The sequence below is a fragment of the Oryx dammah genome, unplaced genomic scaffold (assembly GCF_014754425.2).
Source record: "Oryx dammah isolate SB20612 unplaced genomic scaffold, SCBI_Odam_1.1 HiC_scaffold_8, whole genome shotgun sequence".
NCBI classification, from domain to species: domain Eukaryota; kingdom Metazoa; phylum Chordata; class Mammalia; order Artiodactyla; family Bovidae; genus Oryx; species Oryx dammah.
In genome coordinates, this window is record NW_024070192.1 from 18419685 (window position 1) to 18441082 (window position 21398).

Below are 21398 nucleotides of genomic sequence, written 5' to 3' on the forward strand. Positions count from 1 at the left end.
CAAGGCCCTGCTGGAACCCTCCTCCCCCTCTTCCTTGAGCACTCAGCTCTCAGGGGATCCTGTTGACTCCCAGTTCATATCTCTGAGTGTCTTGTATTTGCAAGAGCTGACCTGGCTGCCCCCAGACAGACAGAAGCTTCCTTGCAGGATGCCTGCCCTCGCCCCAGGCCAGCCCAATGTGGGGAGGATGCAAGTCAAGCGGTACAGGATTCCAGGAGAGGAGGGCTGGACCAGCTCATCTCTGAACACAACTTTCCAGTTCCAGTCCAATTCCCCTGCTTCCCCACCCCCTCACCCCTCACCCCTTTCTATAAGGATGACTGGTCCATTCACAGCCACAAAGATTACTGCTCCACTTCATTCACCCCACACTGCTCTCGTCCTCAACCCGTGCTGTACCTTCTAGCTCTGTTCCCCCCACCTGAGAAGGCTTGCTTCCATTTGTCCTGATGGATTTTTCTTTAAAACTTTATTTTTTTCAGATTATTTTATTATTCTGATTGTTATTTTACCCATTTCAATCTTTTTGTCTGTGCCATGAGGCATGAGGGAGCTTAATACCCTGACCAGGAATTGAACCCGTGCCAGCTGCTGTGGAAGAGCGGGGTCTTAACCACTGGGCCACCAGGGTAAGTCTCGTGGACTTTCCTAAGACTCAGCTCAGAGGACTCCTTGGAGACATCTTCACTTCCTAAATTACTCTTCCCCGGGGCCCCCATTCTTTGTCCACACCCCTTGTCGTCACACTCTGGTTATGTGTTAACACCTGCTGTCTCCCTTGAACTCCTTGAGGATGGATGCTGTGTGGCCCTGGTCACCTGAGCCACAGGTGACCTTCAATCTCCATGGCTCATTTTCCCCATTCACGACTCAGACCCTTACCTGCATCCAGAGCAGATTATGTTCTCAAGCCCCTTTCCATCTGTCATCCCATTTGGTCCACACAATGGCCCAGAGTGAAAACCAACACGGGAGAGAGGAGGTGGTCAGCTCAAGGTCACTTAACCAAGGGCAGAACCACCTGCCGCAGCAGTTCCCACTGAACCTAAATGTCCTCCTAGCCACGGGGCATGTGCCTTTAGGGCAAAATCCTAGCGGTCTGAATCGCCAGGCCGAGAAGCCACAGGAAGTCATGTCTTCACTAGGCAATACCCATGAGTCCAGGTCATCTGGTCAGAACCTGTTCCCTCTGCCAGTCCCCTTCAGTGGTCACCCCATGCTATCTGGACATCCACTCACCTTAGCTGCCACTGCTCATCATGGCTGCTTTGCTCTGGACTTGGGCCCAGACCCTCCCTTCTGTTCCCACAGAGGAACTGTCCAGCAAGGCTTTCTTTGCTGGGTTTCTGGGGAGAGCATTGGAGGACCGCCCGCTGGGGACTGAAGAGCAGGTGTGAGATTACTCGGTGGGTCTACCTTTAGCAGTCACTGGCCCACCTAACACCTTGCTGCCACGCCCATTGTAGGGGCAGGTCACCTAACCACCATGACCCCACCCCACCCCCTCACAGAGTCTCAGCCTCTTGTTTCTTCAGGCCAAGAGAAAGGAAGCAGCCTTCCCTTACTCAGTACCCTGCCAAATCCTCACTTCTCACTGAGGACTGACCATGTCCCAAGCTGACTGAAAATAAGGACCCCTCCCTTCAGGAGAATGTCACAGTCAGTCCACAGGGCCTCCCTTGGGGACAGCCTGTCCCAACACATGGATCTTTACTGCGTGGTCTGGAATAACATCAGATGGGTCTGCAACCAAGTCACCAGGCGACTTCTGCAGACCTGGCTAGGGGCTTCACCCTCAGTTCACCTCACTCCTGCCACATTTGACCTTGACACTGACTTTGATGAGCCCAAACTTTGACAAAGGCATCCACGGACCTTGGAGAGGGACCCGGTAAGTGCCTCCCTTCATGCTGTAGAAAATGGTGGGGTTGGGATGGCAAAAGGGGCTGTAAGTGATGAGGATGAGGGGGTTGCGGGGTGGACTGATCCAATGTCCTCTCAAGACGTCCTGGAGCTCTGCTCAGTTCCCCAGAGTCCAGGCCTCTGATTATCTCCATCCAGCCCAGGGGCATGGCGAGGGGAAGGGAGCCCCTCTCTTATCTCCCCAGTGCCTGAATTGAACTGACCCGAGTCCAAACTGGAATAAAATGAGTGAGAAGAGCCATCACTTCTTCCTGGAAAATCTTTAAAACAAGAGAAATGTGACGTTGGGCAGATTTCGGGGGAACATCCGCCAAAGTCAATCAAGGTGACAAGAATGATCAAGAGCACGTGGTGTGAGGGGGAAGGACCAGAGGCCCTTCTGCTCTGAGGCTGCCTGGGTGACTTGGGCTGCGAGGGGCTGGTACCTGCAGAACAGCTGGGTAGATTCTCCTTCTAAGCCAGATATTCCCATGTCATCCCGCCATCTCCTTGCCTCCCACCTAGCTAGCTGCTGGTCCTTTCTGGCCCTGGGGGAGGTGCTCTCTGGCTGCCTCCTTCACTTGGCTGCCTCTCAGCTTCAGAGATAGGCAGAGGGCTAGGTGCCTGGGCCCTCTGGGCTGTGCAGGGAAGGCAGGGCCTACATCTGGCGTTCATTCACTGCCATGCACCACAGGAAACAGCCCAGTCTGGACCGGGCCTTGGGACACATGCCATCAGCTGGGAAACTGAGCACCAACGTGGAGCACTGGGAGGCATCCCTTTACCAAGACCTCTCTGCTTCTACTGGCATCAAGGCCAAGGGTGGCAGGAGGGAGCCCAGGGCTTGGCAGCAGGCAGAACACCAGTGAAGGGGCCTGGGGGGATTCGTCCACCTCTCCATCCACCTTCCCCATCTGTAAGAGGGAAAGAGCAATAATAAACAGCGCCTTCCTCAGAGGGGCTTGCAGAGCTCAGAGAGAGATGTGTGTGAAGCCCCAGGCACAGAAACCTGAACAGAGCGGGTGTCCATTCATTGGTTGTTCTTTCTTTCTTTTTTTTGACTGAGTGGTGTGACATGTGAGATCAGACCCATGACCCCTGCCTTGGGAGTGCAGAGTCTTAACCACTGAATCACCAGGGAAGTCCCGTCATGGGTTATCCTTTTTACTGGGAAGCCACTTTACCTCTCTGTCAAATGGGGGGTTGTGGGGGGGGTGGCTGTAAGGATTAAGTGTGACCACCAGGTGAAGGCCCGCAGGGCATTGCCTGGAGCAGATTCCTCAGCAAACAGGATTCCCTTTCTCCCTCTGCCAGGGCTGGGCACGTGCGGGCTCGTGGTGAGACCCAGGAAATGGCTGTGGAATTGCTGGGTATGCCACCTCTCTGACCTGGTCTCTGGGTTGCTATTGTTCGAATCTCAAGCAGGAAATCCCCAGGCTGGTGGCCGTGGAACCGGCATTCTCCCTTTATAGATGAGGTCACAGAAGCCCAGAGAGGGGCAGGCACTTGTCCCACGTCCCACAATCTGGCTGGTTCCAACGGGGCTGGGACACAGTTTCCTCCCTCTCTGCAGTGTCCACAAAATCCCCTTTCTGTCTGCTTTCAAACCTCTGTTCATCCTTGCCGATCTGAACTCATCTTTCAGCCCAGGAACAGGTGACCAGCTCCAGCAACACCCTCACTCCCCAAGAGCAGAGACTGCCCTGCTGGGGGGTGAGGGGAGGGCCACGGCGGGGGCCGAGAATGCGGCTGCTCTGGTCCGGGGGCCTGGGGCCGGGTTGCCGACAGAGGAGCCAGTGTGCCCAGACATTGGGGCTTTGTGAGCTCAGGGCACCGTGTGGGGATGTTGTTTGTATTGACCTGAGATTGTTTCAGGTTGGCGGAGGGGCAGCGTCTTAGCGTCCAGGTGCCAGTTCTTCAGAGCCAGTTGCAGTCTTGAGGAGAGGGTGGCTGGGTTGCCCTAGCCTGGGGCAAGAAGGGGAAGGGGCTGTTTGAGCTGGTTCCGCTAGGGGTGGAGGGGATGGCTACAGAGGAAGAGTGAGTGAGCCCCCGAGGGAGGGCACCAGAACAGAGGGAGGAGAAAGCAAGCACCGTGCAGCTTGGGTCCTGAGCAGAGGGGTCTGGCCGGAGTGAGGATGGACAGAGGCAGGACAGGTGCATCCAAGGCTGGGGCGGACCTGCCGGGAGGCTGGGTGCTCCAAGAACCCAGCCGTCAAAGGCTAGTCCATGAAGGAAGACCCAGGAGAATCGCAGGGGCCAGGAGGGCCTTGGGAGGCCTCGGGGGCTGGCCAGTGGGGTTGGGTGGGGTGGGCCAGCCTCACAGCTGTCCAGATGTAGGTGAGAGATAGCTCTGTTTACCAGGCGCCCAGCGGCAGCGGGGCAGGGGGGGTGGAAGGGGCTCCCAGGGCCCGTGGGGCGGGCAGATTAGGAGGCGGGGGCATGAGTCAGGGGTTTGGGAGCTGCCCCCGGGGCTCGGGAGCCGGGACCTATTGCCAGCTGGAGCAGGTGTGAGCTCATCTGGGCGCAGAGGCCACAGGTGGCTGCAGGAGCTTGCCGAGGGACCCCCGAGGCTTGTGAGCAGGTGAGCAGGGCAGGGAGGGGCTGGGGTGGTCCTGAGGCGCCTGTCCTGAAGGTTTCTGCAGGTGCCCAACCTGAATCTGGGCCCAGGCAGGCATGGGTGCTGGCCCTCCAAGGGGTGCCGGTGGTGGGGTGAGAATGTTACCGTGTGCGTTGTTACCCCTCAGGGCACAGGCCCATTGGCACCTGCACCTGGGAAGAGTGGGGCGGCAGGTGTTAGGGGAAAAAAGGCTGGCACGTGGCAGCAGAGGTGTGTGAGTGTGTGTGTGGAGGGGCAAACCTGATTCCCCTCCAGGTGTGGGTCCTTGTCAGGCTCCTTTTTACCAGCCCCTTGAATCACACAGGCTAGGGTCTCCCAGCCACCCAGCCCCCTCTTTCCTCCATGTATGGGGATCCCCAAGCCACTCTGTCTCCTGCCTAGGAGGAAAATTGTCAGCTGACGCTGCTCATTTTGAAACATTTCCAGGGACTCTAGCCAAGGAGACCTGGCGCTGTCCTCATCTTCGGGGGTGTTGGGAGGGAAAGGAGGAGACCCCCGTCACCTGAAGGTCTCCAAACACAGGTTAATTCCATGGGAACTGAAGGAAAATCAGAAGGGAATGAAGACAGCAAGTCTGCCTTTCATCTCTAGGAGCAGAGCTAATGATAGCAAACATTCAATGAGAGCTCTTTATGTGCCAGGCACTACTCTTTTTTCGTTTTAACTTTTTATTTTATATTGAGATATAGCTGATTAACAATATTGTGACAGTTTCAAGCGAACAGCAAAGGGACTCAGCCATACATATACATGTATCCACTTTCCTCCAAGTTCCCTTCCCATCCAGGCTGGCCAGGCAGTATTCTGAGTGCTTTATATGCATGAACTTTCTTAATGCTGCAACAGGTCTATGGGGTAGATAGCATTATGGTGGTGGTGGTTTAATCGCTAGGTTGTGTCCTACTCTTGTGACCCCATGGACTGTAGCCTGCCAGGCTCCTCTGTCCATGGGACTCTCCAGGCAAGAGTACTGGAGTGGGTTGCCGTTTCCTTCTCCAGAGGATCTTCCCAACCCAGGAACTGAACCCGGGTCTCCTGCATTGCAGGCAGATTCTCTACCAACTGAGCTATGAGATAGCATTATGATTACCCCCATTTTACAGATGAGAAAACTGAGGCACAGAGAGGTTGAGTTACTTGCCCAAGGTCACACAGTGAGTGGCAGGGCTGGGATTGTGGCAGCCTGACTGCAGAACCCATACTCTTAGTCACTAATACTAAACCAGCTAATAGATATTTTATCTTCTGGGAGGCAACTCAGCACCATGGTTAGAGCGGTAGCTGGAGCAAGATAGGCCAGGGCTTAATGCTGCCTCTGCTATCTACCTGCTAGGGAACCAGGGCAGGTAAGCCTCTCTGAACCTCAGCTTTCTCATCTGTAAAGTGTGGCTAATGACACTACCCACTTCACAGAGTGGTTTGCGGATCATCAGAGATAAGACAGCACAGCTATGTATGGTGTCGGGGTGATTACACAAAGGTGGTGTCCTGTGCTTCCAGGGAGCCTTCCCCATCATCTGGTACCCGCCCCCCACTCTCTACCAGCTGTGTTCCACCTCCTGGGCCCCAGATGCCCTGCTCCCCTTTATCTGCCTGGCCCTGGCTGGTGGGCTGGCCAGGTGTTTGGTGTACTTCCAGACACAAGTCAGCCATCGGGGTCCAGGCTCTTGTCAGTGCCCGCAGAGCAAGCCCTGCAGCTGGGGAGTGGCTGGGCCTGGGGCAGGCAGCAATCTGGGTCATGGGTGCACCCTCTAAGGCCCTAGAGGAGCTCAAGGCATCTACGTTCTCCCCTCTTCTCTCTCACTGATGCCTCCGGACCCCAGCAGAAGGGCCTTCCATTGTACAGACGGGGTGACTGAGCCCTAGAGAGAGTCTGGGAGCTGCCAGTCAGTGGCAGAGAGGCAGCTTGGATGTGTCTGGGTGCTCTGGCTCTGGAGGGACCCTCTCCCCACTCAGATGGGAAACTAAGACCGCAGTGCCTGCCCAAGGAGGGCGGTGTTTAGCACCTCAGGGTTGACAAGGTGGAAGCAGCTAGAGACCTGAGGTCCAGGTGGCGACAAGACCAGAGAAGGAAGAGAGAGGTTAAAGACGGGAGAAGAGGAAGGAGAAGGGGACAGGGAAGGACAGAAGAGGGAGAGAAAAAAGGTGCATGAGGACTTCCCTGATAATCCAGTGGCTAAGACTCCGTGCTCCCAATGCAGGGGGCCCTGGTTTGATCCCTGGTCAAGGAACTAGAATTCACATGCCGCAACTAAGACCCAGTGCAGCCAAATAAACAAATAAATATTTTTATTATAATAATAATAATAAAACATAATTTTTTAAAAAAAGGTTTTCTCTGCAATACCAGAGACCTCGAATGCCAAGTCTCCTGCAGTAGGGACACCCCATCCTCAGACTTTAGAATTCCCCACCATGGCCATCACTTGCCCTACAACCAACCCAAGGCAGGGACCCTTGCCTTCCTCAGTTTGGGTCAGGGGCTCACTCATGCCCCTTCTCTATGTCTAAGGACTGCAGGACTATCCATTCCTCAGAAACAGAGCTCTGTGTACAGTTCTTTCTGTACATACTCCCCATCCTGTTCCCTTCCACAGTGCCCAGCCTTCTCTGGCATGGTCTTCTCTCTGCCTCTTGCCACCATTCCTAACACCTGGACTAGCCCTTCCCATCTCTCAGCCCTTCAAATCCCACCAGTGCTCTGGGGCAAGCACCAGTGTCCCCTGCTGCAGGGACAGTCTGCCTCCTAACCCCATCAGCAAGTCCTGCTCTCCTTCCTGCCACAGACATCCTTGGCAGCCAGTACAGTCTGCTCACTGCTTGCGTTGGTTTGGGACACGTGTTTTCTCCTGAACCTCTTCACCTGTCACGTGTTCCTGGCTGGTCTCCCCAGCCAGGGCTGTGAGCTTCCAGAGAGCTGAACAGTGTCTTCTTCATCTCAGCTTCCCAGGCTCTATGCCAGGCGTGGAGGGGCACAGTTGTCAATCAGACTCAAATCCGTGTCACCACAACATGCTATGCAGCCTGCCGTGGGTGAAGGGGAGAAGGATGTCCCTCCACACCCAGTCTGGGCCATAGTAGGGCACCCCTGTGTTCCCTGGGGCTGGTCCTCACATTCCTGAGTGGGTGTCCTTCCTTTCCACTAGAGACACAACTGAGAAAACGGAGGTGCAGGATTCCATGGCCTCCTGGCCTCCTAGTCATCCTGGCTGCCCAGGCCCAGAGCCCCAAGCCTGCAAGGGGCAGCCATTCTTCCACTCTTTCAACATACTCTTTTTTTAAAAAAAATTTTTATTATAATTGCTTTACCACGTTGCATTAATTTCTGATTTACAGCAAAGTGAATCAGTTATACGTATACATATAGCCTCTCTCTTTTAAATTCCCTTCCCATTTAGGTCACCTCAGATCATCGAGTAGAGTCCGCTGTGCTACACAATAGGTTCTCAGTAGTTATCTATTTCATACACAGTAATCAACACGTATTTATTGAGCGCCTACTATGTGGCAACCACTCTGCTAGGAGTGGTGGATCTGGTGGGGATTTAGATGTGCAGGGTCTCAGTGCTCCTGTGGCTTCCCTTTTAGAGGTGTCCTCAGACCATACATGGGCTTCCCTAGTGGCTTAGACAGTGAAGAATTCACCTGCAATGCAGGAGACCTGAGTCGAGAAGATCCCCTGGAGAAGGGGCTGGCTACACACTCCAGTCTTCTTGCCTAGAGAACTCTATGGACAGAGGAAACTGGTGGGCTACATGGGGTCGCAAAGAGAATGACATACTAAACGACTAATAGCCACTCACTCAGACCATATATACACAAATGAATCAAGAAACCAGAAAATGACAGCCTGCGTTAGTGATTGTTAGGGTAGTCAGGAAGGGAATCTGAAGAGCTGGTGTGTGAGCTGAGGAGTGGGAAGGGCTGAAGTCGGGGGCTGGACATCCAGGACATGGACAAAGCAGGTGCCAAGGCCCTGGGGCAGGAAAGGGCTTGGGAAGCAGGCCAGTGGAATAGGTGGTGAGAGAGCGAGAGAGATGGAGTTCAAGATGGAGTAGGGGAGAGAAGCAAGGCCGCATCATCTAGAGCCTGTGAGCCCCTCCTAAGGATACCGCAGCCCTATGCCCAGCAGGAAGCAGCTATTTCTGGGAGAAGACAGTGGAGACTGTCAGCTAAGCTCCCTGAAAGAGGGACAGGTCATCTCCTGAAGTTAGCTGATTCCTGGGGAGGGGCAGAAAAGGAAGTCGGGTGAGGACTGGTGGATGGAGGAAGGAGTTTATTTGAAACAACCCCCATCCTCCCAAACACCCTGAGGTCGATGCCAGCCGAGTTTCAACTCCCCTGCACACCTGCCCTCACTCCTGCAAACCCAGCTCCGCCCCTCAACCCCCCACTTCCATCCCTCAACCCCCCACTTCCACTTCTTTCCTCTGACCCTCCCTTGTCTCCTAACACTCGGGATCCCACTTCGATCAAATGCAGCCCCCCGGGAGGTCCCCTTGGGGGACGAAGGGAAGGGGAGACCCCAGGTTGCCTCATGCCTCACCCAGCCTGTACCTTCCCCCCAGTCCACCACAGGAACTCCGAGAGTTGGTTATGCTGGGGGCTCAGATCACCACAGACAATTGAACAATCAGGACAGCACCATGCGGGATCCAGAGGTGAGTCTTTGGTGGTGTCTGCAGGGCTCCCACCTGGGGGCTCTGGGAACCCAGCCCTGGACTCCCACCTTCAGAGCCCCCCGCAGTCCAGCCCTGATGGCAGCTTCTCACAGGAGTATGAAGATCAACTGGAGGAGATTCTAGAGCTAAAAGAATCTGAAGACCGTGAATCCGTCAGCGTCCAAATGGAAGAGGAAGAAGGTGACACAATTCAGGAGGAGGAGGCACAAGGTGAGCCCATCTCCCACTTTCCTGTTGGGATGAGCTGCTGAACCCTATCATTGACAGGTGGGGAGTTTGTCTTTGCCTTCTTCCCCCTCTCCACCGGCCCAGCCCCAGGGCCAGTTCTCCCACAATCCTGGCTGATTGAAGGATAAACAGAGTTTTGTTTGAAATGATCACAGGAGGTGACTAGGGGCGATGTGGGGGGGAGCAGAACCAGTCACCCATTACTGTGCCCCGTAGATTTGTGACTGGGCAGTCAGCCCTGTCTGGAACAAGGGCATGAGCCCCCATGCCATTTGTGCCCATCCGGCTTCCGGGCCAGGTGCTGGGCCTGTTCTGAGAACATTGTTCTGTTTGGAAGTCCAGAAATCCTGAGAAATGGGCGGGCTGCAGGGACCCTCAGGGCAGAGAGACCCAGGGAAACCTTCCTGGGCTTGTCCAAGGTCTTGGTTGGGGAGCCCTGGGAGGGGACCTGTTTACTGTCAACTGGGCTTAAGTGCTGGCAATTGATATAGGAGATAAGAGGCCCCTCTGGAAATGAGGGCTAGGGGGTGTGAGGGCCAATATAAAGGCAGCCCCCACCCTGGCTCCCAAAGCTCCGCTTGGAGGTGGTGAGAAGCTGCTGGGCCAGTGAGATTATTGAGGCAGGTGGGAAAAAAGAAGAGAATCTGGTCCCAGAAGGTAGCAGGAGAGGGAAGAGAACTGCTGTTTAGGACGCCCTAATCCCCTTGGAGATGACCCTCCTGTCAGCGCGGGGGGATGAGCCCCAGGGGTCTTCCACAGGGCTCAGATGGCGAGTGACAGCGCCAGTCTGGGCCAGGAACAGGCGTAGGGCAGGGTCCCAGCCAGGGGCAACGAGAAGGAGAGAGGCGTCATCCTGTGTGGTCTCTGCATCTCGTGGGGATGGGGCAGGAGCGTCTTGGGGGGGATTGTCTGGGGGCATCACTAACTGGCTTTGGGGTTTTCAGCTCGGGTCACCCAGCTGACAGACACAGACTACCACACAGCATCGCAACACCCAGGAACCCACAAGGTGAGCACCCCAGCCTCCCCCAACCTTCTTTTCTGTGCTGCCCTTGGGACCCATCATTCTACCAGGGGAGGGGAGGAACGGAGGCAGAGCTACAGCTTTGAGATGGGGAGACTCCACAGAGAAGGAACGGGCATCCTGGGAAATAGGTAGACGAGGACATCTCCCGGTGAGGGGGGAGACCTGGGCCTCCTTGCACTCATGGGGAGCTCCCTGGACAGAGGTAAACTGGCCACTGGAGGTCTGAGCCCCCAGGTCCGCTGGCCCGGGCTGGACTGTCACGTGCCCTGTGGAGAAGCACAGAATTACATGCATGCTCTCCTCCACCCAGCTTTCCCTCCCCAAGCCCCCCGTGTCATTGCTGGGCACCAGACTGTGTAGCCAGTTAGGAAATTGGGTCTGCCCTCAGCTAGGCCCCTGAGAGTGGGCCCCTGGCCTCATGGAAACCCAAGGGCACGCCGAGCCCACGCAGAAATCTTAGCGGCAAGAGACAGACCCAGTGGCTCCCAAGGCTTTCCTCTCCTCTCCCGTGCCCACTCTAGCACCCCTTTTGCATATCTTCAAATGCCTCTGAAATGGGGGGAAGGGCCTGGTCAGGAAGTTGGGGAACAGAGGCAGAGGTGGGGGACCCTCAAGCATCTCCCCACGTGTCACATCTCACTCTACACCCCCAGGGTGTAGCCCCTGATGGTCCCCTCTGAGCTCAGCCTCTGTCCTGAGTGCCCCAGGACCCTGGGCCTCTGACAGACACCCCTCAGGGCCTGTCAAGTGCCCCCCATGCTGGGCTTCCAGTCCCCCCAACAGCCCTGCCCTGGGTCTGAGGAACTAATTCAAGCCTGTGGGGCCGCAGGTGTGCGTGGAACTGCGGGAACTGGTGATGGATGAGAAGAACCAAGAGATACAATGGATGGAAACAGCACGCTGGGTGGGGCTGGAGGAGAACCTGGGCAAAGATGGGATCTGGGGCTGCCCCCACATGCCTTACCTCAACTTCTGGAGCCTCTTGGAGCTTCAGAAAGCCTTTGCCAAGGGTGGGTGAACCTTCTGCAGCCCTGCATGTAAAGCCTGCTGGGGGGCAGGGGCGGGGACAGGGCCAGCAACCTCACCCCTTCACTACCTGCAGGTACTGTCCTTCTGGATCTGCCAGGGAAATCCCTGGCTGAAGTGGCCAACCAGCTGCTGGACAGGTTTATCTATGAGGGGCAGATCCAGCCAGACGACCAAGAAAATCTGCTCCGGATCCTGCTGCTGAAACACAGGTGCCCGTGCCTGCTGGGCCCTGGACCCCATGCCCACAGGGCCTACCTCCCCAGCCCGCCTGCCCCAAGCTCTCCCCGGGAGCGCCTCCCCACCAGGCTGGGTCCCACTTTTCTTGCACCATGGCTCCTGCCTCCGACACCTTTCAGGCGGTGACCATGTCTCCATGCTCAGTTTTGGGGGCCACTGGTCCCCAGGAGGACAGACTCTCAAAGTCCCTCCCTCCATCCATTTTTCTGGCTACCTAGTCAGTTCAGACTGAGGCCACCCGCTCACAACCACAGCATCCTTTGGAGGAGGCCGATTCTCCTTCCACCCCTGGGCCTCTCTAGTCTGACGCTAGCGAGTCGCAGTCTCCACTCTGCTAACAGCCCGGCCTGAGCAGCCTACTCAGCCCATGTCCACTGTGTGCCCTGCAGCCACGCCAGCGACATGGAGGCCCTGGGGGGCGTGAAGCCTGTGGTTGTGACACATTCTGGGGACGCTTTGGAGGCTCTGCTCCCACAGCATCCATCACTGGAGACAGAGCTCTTCTGTGCACAGGTGAGGCTGCGCCGAGGCCGTGTGAGGAGAGCCGGAAGGCCCTCAACCTGAACGTGGTTCTAAATGAGAGTGGGTGGAGGAGAGGGGGTGGGACACTCGGGTGTCCGGGGTCTGCGGTGGCCGAGGACTCCCCTTACCACCTCCTCCCAACAGGGAGAGGGTAGCGCACGAGGGCACGCATCTGAAATTCTGGAAGAGAGTCCCCAGGACTGGGAAGCCACCCTGGTGCTAGTGGGTAGGTGGCCAGAGGGCTCCTTCCCTCATCCCTGCATACTCCCTGCTCTGCCTCCTGCCCTGGCACTGCCCCTCCATAAGCCTGGACCCCACCAGCACTGCTCGCACCCTGCCCCGTGCCCCCCACCTCCCCAACGAGCCTTAGCACCTCATTTCCTCCACCCGCCAGGCCGTGCCAGATTTCTGAAGCGGCCAGTGCTGGGCTTTGTGAGGCTAAAGGAGCCGATGGAGCCAGAGCCAAAGCCAGAGGGGTCAGAGGAGCCAGCAGTGCCTGTGCGCTTCCTCATTGTGTTGCTGGGACCCGAGGGCCCCAACATCGACTACACCCAGCTGGGCCGAGCTGCCGCCACCCTCATGTCGGAGAGGGTGAGGAGGGGCCGGCGAGGGCCGGGGGAGCCGGGGGCCCTGGGTGGCAGGGGAAGCCTGGCTTACTTTAATGTCACTAGTTTGGCCCGTTCTGTTGGATCTATTCTGTCTGCTCAGCAGGGTCCAGGCCCTTGTTCTGGCCTAGCCCTGCCTGATCAGGCCTGGTTTAGTCTGGCCTACTCTGTCTTGGTTCTACCTGGTTAGGGCTGGCCTGGTCTGCTCTCGTTCCATCTGGTCTGCTACAAGCCACTTGGTTCACTTTAGTTCTTTCTGCTTTCCCCACTCAGGGCCCTGTCTGCCCTTTCTCAGTAGAGAGTGGATGGGTGGAGGGACAGGGCAGGAAAAGCAGATCCTAGCTGGCAGGAGCTGGGTGAAAGGATTCTGATCCCCAGAGGCCTTGGCTGTGGACTCCTGGGTCATTTTATCCACCAGGTCCTAGTGGCTCCGGCCTTCTCTCCTGCCCCCAGGTGTTCTGGAATGAGGCATACCTGGCCCAGAGCAGGGAGACGCTGGTCCAGTCCCTGGAGGGCTTTCTTGACTGCAGTCTGGTGCTGCCTCCCTTGGACGCCCCCTCTGAGAAGGCCCTGCTCAGTCTGCTGCCTGTGCAGAAGGAGCTGCTGAGAAGACGCTACCTACCCAGCTCTGCCAAGCCCGACCCCAGTATCTTCAAGGACCTAGGTACCTGCCCTGCTCTGCCCAGCCCAAGTTTTTTTTTGAGCCTCCAGACTCCCAGCGCGGCCCTGTGACCCCCTGGCTCCCCTCTCGCTGTCCTCATCCCTCCCAGCCTCCTGGATGACCCCACTCCCATCAGGCATCTCCTCCTCGATTCTCCTCTGCCCTCACTTCCCCCTTCAATCTTCTGTGACCGTGGTCCTGCCCTCCACTACAGATGTGAAGAAAGGTCCAGGGGACACCCCAGAAGACCCTCTGCAGCGGACAGGCAGGCTCTTCGGGGGACTGGTGCGTGACATCCGGCGCCGCTACCCCCACTACCTGAGCGACATCACAGATGCCTTGAACCCCCAGGTCCTGGCTGCCATCATCTTCATCTACTTTGCCGCCCTGACCCCCGCCATCACCTTCGGCGGCCTCCTGGGTCAGTGTCTCCACGCGTCCCACTAACCCTCACCTCTGACCCTCTGGCCTACGTATCAGCCCTGATTTTGCCCCGATCTGACACTCTGGACCCCTACGTCAGCTTACCCGTGAAATGATCTTGACCTTGACCACACCTCCACCCACAGGAGACAAGACCCAGAACCTGATGGGGGTGTCGGAACTGCTCCTCTCCACCGCGTTGCAAGGCATCATCTTCTCCCTGCTGGGGGCTCAGCCCCTGCTCGTGTTGGGCTTCTCGGGACCCCTGCTTGTGTTTGAGGAAGCCTTCTACTCGGTAACTCTATCCTGGCCCCACTGTGACCCTGTAACTGGTCCCCAGCCCCACCTGCTTAATGCATGGTGCCCGGGCCCCTGTATCTGACCCCAGCTCCCTCTGACCACCCTACAGTTCTGCCAGACTAACAACCTGGAGTACATTGTGGGCCGTGTGTGGATTGGCTTCTGGCTCATCCTGCTGGTGGTGCTGGTGGTGGCCTTCGAGGGCAGCTTTCTGGTCCGCTTCATCTCCCGCTACACCCAGGAGATTTTCGCCTTCCTCATCTCCCTCATCTTCATCTATGAGACCTTCAACAAGCTGGTCACGGTGAGGGCTGCAGGAGTGTTAGCGGCGTGTGCATCCGTGTGTGTGTGTGACTGTGCATAAGCCACGTGACTGTGGGTGTCATTGCACTAGTGTCTGTTCGGCATTTATGTGGCTCTGTTTTCATGGAATGTGACTGGGGCCACATCCATGTTGACACCAGCTGTCTGTGGGCTGGTATTCTCACCATGACTGTGCATGAGAGGGCCCTTCTGCATGCAAAGGCCCGTGTGTATAATCACAGACAGTGACTAATGAGCTTCCCTGGTGGCTCAGATGGTAAAGAATTTATCTGCAATGCAGGAGACCCAGGTTTGATTCCTGGGGTGGGAAGATCCCCTGGAGAAGGGAATGGCAACCCACTCCAGTATTCTTACCTAGAGAACTCCATGGACAGGGGAGCCTGGTGGCTTACAGTCCATGGGGTCACAAAGAGTTGGCTGCAACTTAGCACTTTCACTTACATGTGTGTGAGACTGAATGTGGGAACGAGTAGGCATGGCATGGTGGCAGAGGTCCTGGGGGCTCTGAAGGCCCACCCCGCCGCTCCCTCTCCTGCTACTGCCCTTAAGAACCACAGGGCCTGCACAGCATGTGCCCCGCCTCCTCAGCTGTGTCACCTTGAACTATGCCTACTTCTGGGCCTGCATTTTATATGGAGGAAGGGTGAATACAGTACATCTACCCCTGATTCTGCTGGTTGATGGGTATTTCTGTTTTCAAGTCTACCTCCTTGGCACTTGTTTCCTGCCCTCCAGCCTTCTCATGGCTCCCAGGCCCTGCATGCATGTACACACACACACACAGACTCATTTCCTCCATGGTCTGCCCCACCCAAGCCTAGATTGGTCCTCAGTCCTGAAAACCAAGCTGTGGAATCCCATTGCCTCTCTGTTTCCATGACAGCTGAGGAATAAGATAGGTAGATCGATGATGGATTGGTGAATGGATGCTGATAGAGAGATAAATGGTGAATACAGAGATGCATGGACGGATGATGGATAGATAAGTGATGGTTGGAGGTGGATGGATGGGAAGGAGCAGGATGCCTTGGTTTTCTGCTGCAGATCTTCCAGGAACATCCACTGCAGAAGAACTATGACCGCGATGTGCTGACAACACCCAAACCTCAGGCCGCCCTGCCAAACACAGCCCTCCTCTCTCTTGTGCTCATGGCTGGCGCCTTCTTCCTCGCCATGATGCTGCGCAGGTTCAAGAACAGCTCCTTCTTCCCTGGCAAGGTCAGCACACCCTCCCCACCTGTCCTTGCCTTTACTGCCCCATCCAACTCCAAGGCACTCGCCTCAGCTTTCCAGGTGCCATCATTTCCCCTTCTTACCCTAGATTCCCATTTCCAGTTCCAAGCTCTGCTGGCCCCCTCATCACTTAGGATTTTACCCTTGAGACAATCCCTTTCTCAGCACATCCAGGCTGAGGACCCAAGTGGGGAGCCAAGGATAGTTCTTCGAAGGGGGTAGAGAAGCTGTGGGGCCGGGGTGCAGCCTGGCCAGGGGGACAAGAAAGGAGGCAGGTATGTAGAGGCGCAGGACAGGTCGTTAGATGTTGATGGACCCCCTGAGAAGAGTGGGCGCCTCCTGGTGAAGATGGGGCATGAGTGGGGCCACGTGGAAGGTGGGAGGTGGGACGTCACTGGGCACTGACCACTGGCCCCTCCACCTGCCCTCAGCTGCGACGGATCATTGGGGATTTCGGGGTTCCTATCTCTATCCTGATCATGGTCATGGTGGATGCCCTCGTCCAGGACACCTACACCCAGGTGACCCTCTCTCCCCGCCCTGCTACTTTATTTCATTCCCCCAGCAAGCCCCCTCCCCCAAACCGCCTTCCCACGCCTGAAACCAGCTAGAACTACCCCTCCCCCATCCCTGCCTCCCCTGGGAGCCCCGTGTTCTTCCCACAGCCCCTCAAGACCCCTCTGGCTGCAGCAAGGGCCTGGGTCAGGTGGCCTCCTTTTACTCCTTAATCCAGGGCGATAGGAAAGAATCTGCTTTGGAGCCCAGGCTGTCCTGAGTATGAATCTCAGTTTTGCCACTAAATAGCTGTGCGATGCAGAGCCAGCTGCATAATTTCTCTGATTCTGTTTCCTCATCCATAAAGTAAGGAATGAGAAAATGTATGTAAAGGGCCTAGTGCGGTTATGGAGTACAAAGTAGATGTTCAATATAAGTAAGTTCCCAAGTGCCCAGGACCCTGGCTCCACCTTTCCCCATCCTCCTACCCCCAAGTGTTCTCACCAGCATTCTCCTCCCACAGAAACTCAGTGTACCTGAAGGCCTCGCTGTATCTAACCCCACAGAGCGAGACTGGCTTATCCACCCACTAGGCATACGTGTCGAATTTCCCATCTGGATGATGTTTGCCTCTGCCCTGCCTGCCGTACTTGTCTTTATTCTCATCTTCCTTGAGTCCCAGATCACCACGTAAGAGCCAGGGTGGGATGGGGCCTGGGAGGGTCCGAGGCAGAGGAAGGGACAAGCTCCAAGCAGGCAAGGGACTAAGTGCTCAGAGGAATGATGGGCGGGCGGGGGCAGGTCCAGATTTTGTGGGACCTGATATGACATTATTTGAGGGGTGCTTTTTAAGAAAAAGAATATAAAATGAAAATTGTAAATTTAGGTGCTAGATCTTGGAAAGGGCCTGTACCGGTGAGGTTCTCTGAAGTGTACACTTCTTCAGTTTCCGAGTAGACCTGCTGGCGGGTGTTCTAGGCAATGATGAAGACATTTCTGCTCTTAGAGTCTCTACTGTCAAGATGGGGTGGGGGTTGAGGGGCGGAGCATGGAACTCCAAGGGAGAAGGGCAAAGAAGGACAAACTAAAGTAGAGGGACCCAAGACTGGGGAAGAAAAGAGGGGTGAAGGGAGGTTGGGGTGAAGGAGAGCCCTGCTTACTCGACTTTCCACACCCCCAGGCTGATCATCAGCAAACCGGAGCGCAAGATGGTCAAGGGCTCTGGCTTCCACCTGGACCTTCTGCTGATCATGGGCATGGGTGGGGTGGCTGCCATCTTTGGGATGCCCTGGCTCAGCGCCACCACTGTGCGCACTGTGACCCATGCCAACGCCCTCACCGTCATGAGCAAGGACAGCACTCCAGGGGCTGCATCCCAGATTCAGGGAGTCAAGGAACAACGGATCAGTGGACTTCTGGTCGCTGTGCTCGTGGGTGAGTGAAGACTGGCCACCCTCTCCAACTTTCCACCACCTGCTGGCTCTGCCTCTTAGCATCCAGTGTCCCTCCAGCCCTGGCCCTGCAGCCAGGTCTCCCCAAACACCCACTGCCAATGTCTTCCTAGAGTCAATTATTCACCTGAGGGAATTCTGGAGGATAACTCCAGGCTCTGAGATGGGCATCTGGGCAGGGCACGTGGGTGGACCACTTGCTGGAACCTTCTCTAGACAAGACCCTGTAGTCAGAGCTTCTCCAACAGTTCAGTGAACTGTGATTCCACCCTGACTGGCTGCTAACCAGGCATCTCATCTCATCTCTTATCTCATCTCATCTCATCTCATCATCTTATCTCAAATTTCTCTGTCTGCACCAAGAGAGGGTTCATTAGATGTCCGAGGTCTCCCCAGCTCAGCCCCTCTGTGACTGATACAAACAGCAGGGCTCCTGGAGCAGGGGATGGGTGAGGTGAAGACAGAGGGTCAGGGATCTGAGTTCTGGAGCAGCCCAGAGTCCAATGGGCTCTGTGTGTGGGCAGCGCCACGGTCACTGTTGGAGAGGCCAGGGAAGCTTCCTGAAGGAGGTGAAGTTGATGTTAGCTGGAGGAGACCTGGGATTTGGGTAGGTGGAGGGTGATGGAGGCATTCTGGACTGGGGTAAGAGGAAAGGTGGGCTTCTCTGACCTCCGTAACTCCCTCGATTAAAGGAGTAGGCTATGACATCAGGCAGGCAGGAGTCTGACTCCCTGCTCTGCACTTACTAGCTGTGTAGCCTTAGGTAAGTTGCTTCCCCTCTCTGCATGTTTCCTCACCTGTAAAATGGGGATAACATCTATCAAGAGGATCCAGGGAGTTCCCTGGCCATCCAGTGATTAGGACTCGGCACTCTCACGGCTGTGGGCTCAGGATCAAGTCTCTGGCAGAGGAACTGAGATGTCACAAGCCATGTAGCATGGCTAAAAAAATAAAAGAGGATCCACAGAAGGAGTTTCATATAATTCCTGTGATTTTGCTCCTCAGCCCCTGCTGGTGCCGATCCTTGATCCTTGGGGGCTAAGAGTGCGTGGTTCTCCCCGCAGGCGTGTCCATCCTCATGGGACCCATCCTCCGCCACATCCCCCTGGCGGTGCTATTCGGCATCTTCCTCTACATGGGGGTTACCTCCCTCAGTGGCATCCAGTTGTTTGACCGCATCTTGCTTTTGTTGAAGCCGCGCAAGTACTACCCAGATGTGCCCTACGCCACGAGGGTATGCGGCCGTCTCAGATGCCCAGGTCGGGGTGGGGTGGGGGTCTGGGTGCCCGGGCCGGGCAGGCGATGACCCCAGCCTCTGCCCGCAGGTGAAACCCTGGCGCATGCACATATTCACGATCATCCAGGTTGCCTGCCTGGTGGTGCTGTGGGTGGTGAGGAGCATCAAACAGATCTCGCTGGCCCTCCCCTTCGTCCTCATCCTCACAGTGCCCCTACGTCGCTTCCTGCTACCACTCATCTTCAGAGACATGGAGCTCAAGTTTGTGAGTCTCTGCTCCCACCTCTGTCCCCTTCACCCATTTCCTCTGACCAGAGGGCACAACTCCAGGGCAGGGGGCAGAGAGGGGTCATCAGTGGCTCTGGGAGAATGTGGGAGGGGGAGGGGTCTGGGAACTAAGGAAGGCAGAAGAGCACCGCGACCAAAGCCTGGGTATCCTGCCTGCCTCCTCATCCCAGCCCTGCCATGTCCTGGTGGGTGACCTGGAGCAAGTGGCCTCGTTGCTCTGTACCTCAGGCGTCCTCCCCTGGAAAGAGAGGAACAGTGACAGGGCTGCTGAGAGGGCTAAGAGGCTCGCGGGATGCATTGCTTGTGGGTTGTCCTGACCACTGAGCAGCTAGCCCTTGGTCTTCCAAACCATCTGGACAGTCACTCCTCCAACAGAATGCTTCCACGACGCGACACAGGTCACTGTAGCACTGCCCACATGAAGGGGTCTCCTGCCTGCCTTCTGGAGGCCCTCTCCCACCAGGGACCAGATTCCTGGGCGTTCTATCTAGACCATCCCTAGGGGATGAAAGGACAGGACGGGAGACTTGACCCAGGTTCACAGAGAGACAGGCTCTGCTGACTCCAGAAGTGCCTCCGTGCAGTGGGGAGGGCTCACGTGGCCCCTCAGCCGCTCACCCTCTGTCTTTCCTTCTTCCCACAGCTGGATGCTGAGGATGTCAAACCGAACTTAGATGAGCAGAATGGTCAGGATGAATATGATGAGGTGGTCATGCCTGTGTGAGGGGAGAGCCTGGGCCCCAGAGCCCCCTCCACCATTCCACTTCCCCGTTCTTCCAAGAAAAGCAGAAGTTCCTGGGCATCCCATGGACTCCCAGGTGCCCGCTGGGCAGCAGTCGAGGTCCTGGGGACATGGGTAGGGGAAGGAAGGGGTGTCTAGCTAGCTTTGCATGAAGGGTAGACTGGCTTTTCTGGATGGAAATGACCAGTGGGGCCCAAAGTAGAGGATTTGCTGTGCAGCCCCTCCTGGGCCACACTGAGGGTCCTGGCCTGGAAGACTGAAATCTAAGTCCTACCTCCTCAAGGCATAGACAGGGGCAGTAACAAGGTGGGAGTTGGTGGGGGGTTGGGGGGTGGGGATTCAAAATCCTGCTTGCTATATGACCTTGGGAAAGTCCCTGGATCTCTCCAGCCTCTGCTTCCTTATCTGTAAAGTGGGTATATTGATAATCCTACCCACATTACAGGATGGTCTCTGAGCACCAAAGATAAATGTGAAGAAAGGGCTCTGTAAAATCTGAACAGACTATTAGACAATAGTCATCACTCTTCAAGCCTGCCCAAGGTTACCCAGCTCCTGAGCCATGCAGCTGGAATTTGACCTCTGAGGCCAGAGTCTCCTTCAGTCACCCACCTTTCCAGGCTTAGAGATGTGCCTGCTGGTCCCTCTCTTCCCCTTCTCTGCTCATACTGGGACCCTCTTCCTCTGGGCAGAGGAGGTATCCTGGTAACGGCAAGGATCAGGTGAGGACAAAGTCAGGGCTGGGACTCAGGACTCCTAAGTGCTTGCTCTCTCTCCCATGGTCTCATTCATTCACTCATTCATTCATTCCACAAACATGTACCAAAGGCCCTGGACCCTGTGGCCACAGAGGTTACTGAGACAAGACCTTGCCCTGGGGTTGGGGGTGGGGGCAGTGTACAGTCTTCTTGATTTGGAGGGGGTTGGAAAGAGGATGAGAAGATAGGGAGGAGATGGGAAGGGGAAGGGAGGGAGGTTTGTAATTTATACCTTGTATATTCTCAGAGCTTTCATTGTACTTCACCTATGCACCTATGCACATGCACACGCATACACGCATACCCTGATTAAAGACTCACTGTCCTCAACTCCACTTGAACCAAATCTTGGGGAGAATCCCAATTCAACCAACTGGGGTAGGAGACAGTGGTAGCTGCAGAATATGGGCAAAATGTTTTTGTTTTTTGTTTTTTTACAAAAGAAAAATATAAAAAGAGTTGAAAGAACTAGAAGCAGTGAGAGTTGGTTGAAACTGGGGAGCGGGGTATGACAGAAAAGAAAGGAGGCTGAGAGAGGACTCTCAGGTACCTCTTGAAGGCTGACAGCTGCTTCCCACCACTTCACTGTTCTATGCCTCAGTTTTCTCATCTGTAAAGTGGTACCTACTTTGTAGGA

At 55.9% G+C, this 21398-nt stretch overlaps 1 protein-coding gene across 1 annotated transcript; it reads left to right on the forward strand.

The window, feature by feature from the left end:
* The first annotated feature begins 4406 nt into the window (after nt 1-4406).
* On the forward strand, nt 4407-20307 carry SLC4A1 (solute carrier family 4 member 1 (Diego blood group)). The gene is made up of 20 exons (XM_040245167.1): nt 4407-4483; nt 9098-9180; nt 9294-9411; nt 10374-10438; nt 11286-11466; nt 11559-11694; nt 12112-12235; nt 12389-12470; nt 12639-12835; nt 13303-13513; nt 13725-13931; nt 14080-14228; nt 14343-14537; nt 15602-15775; nt 16222-16311; nt 16809-16975; nt 17466-17719; nt 18801-18970; nt 19062-19238; nt 19905-20307. The coding sequence occupies exons 2-20, from the start codon at nt 9166-9168 to the stop codon at nt 19983-19985; spliced, it is 2793 nt and encodes a 930-aa protein (XP_040101101.1). The 5' UTR covers nt 4407-4483; nt 9098-9165; the 3' UTR covers nt 19986-20307.
* The last annotated feature ends 1091 nt before the right edge of the window (nt 20308-21398 follow it).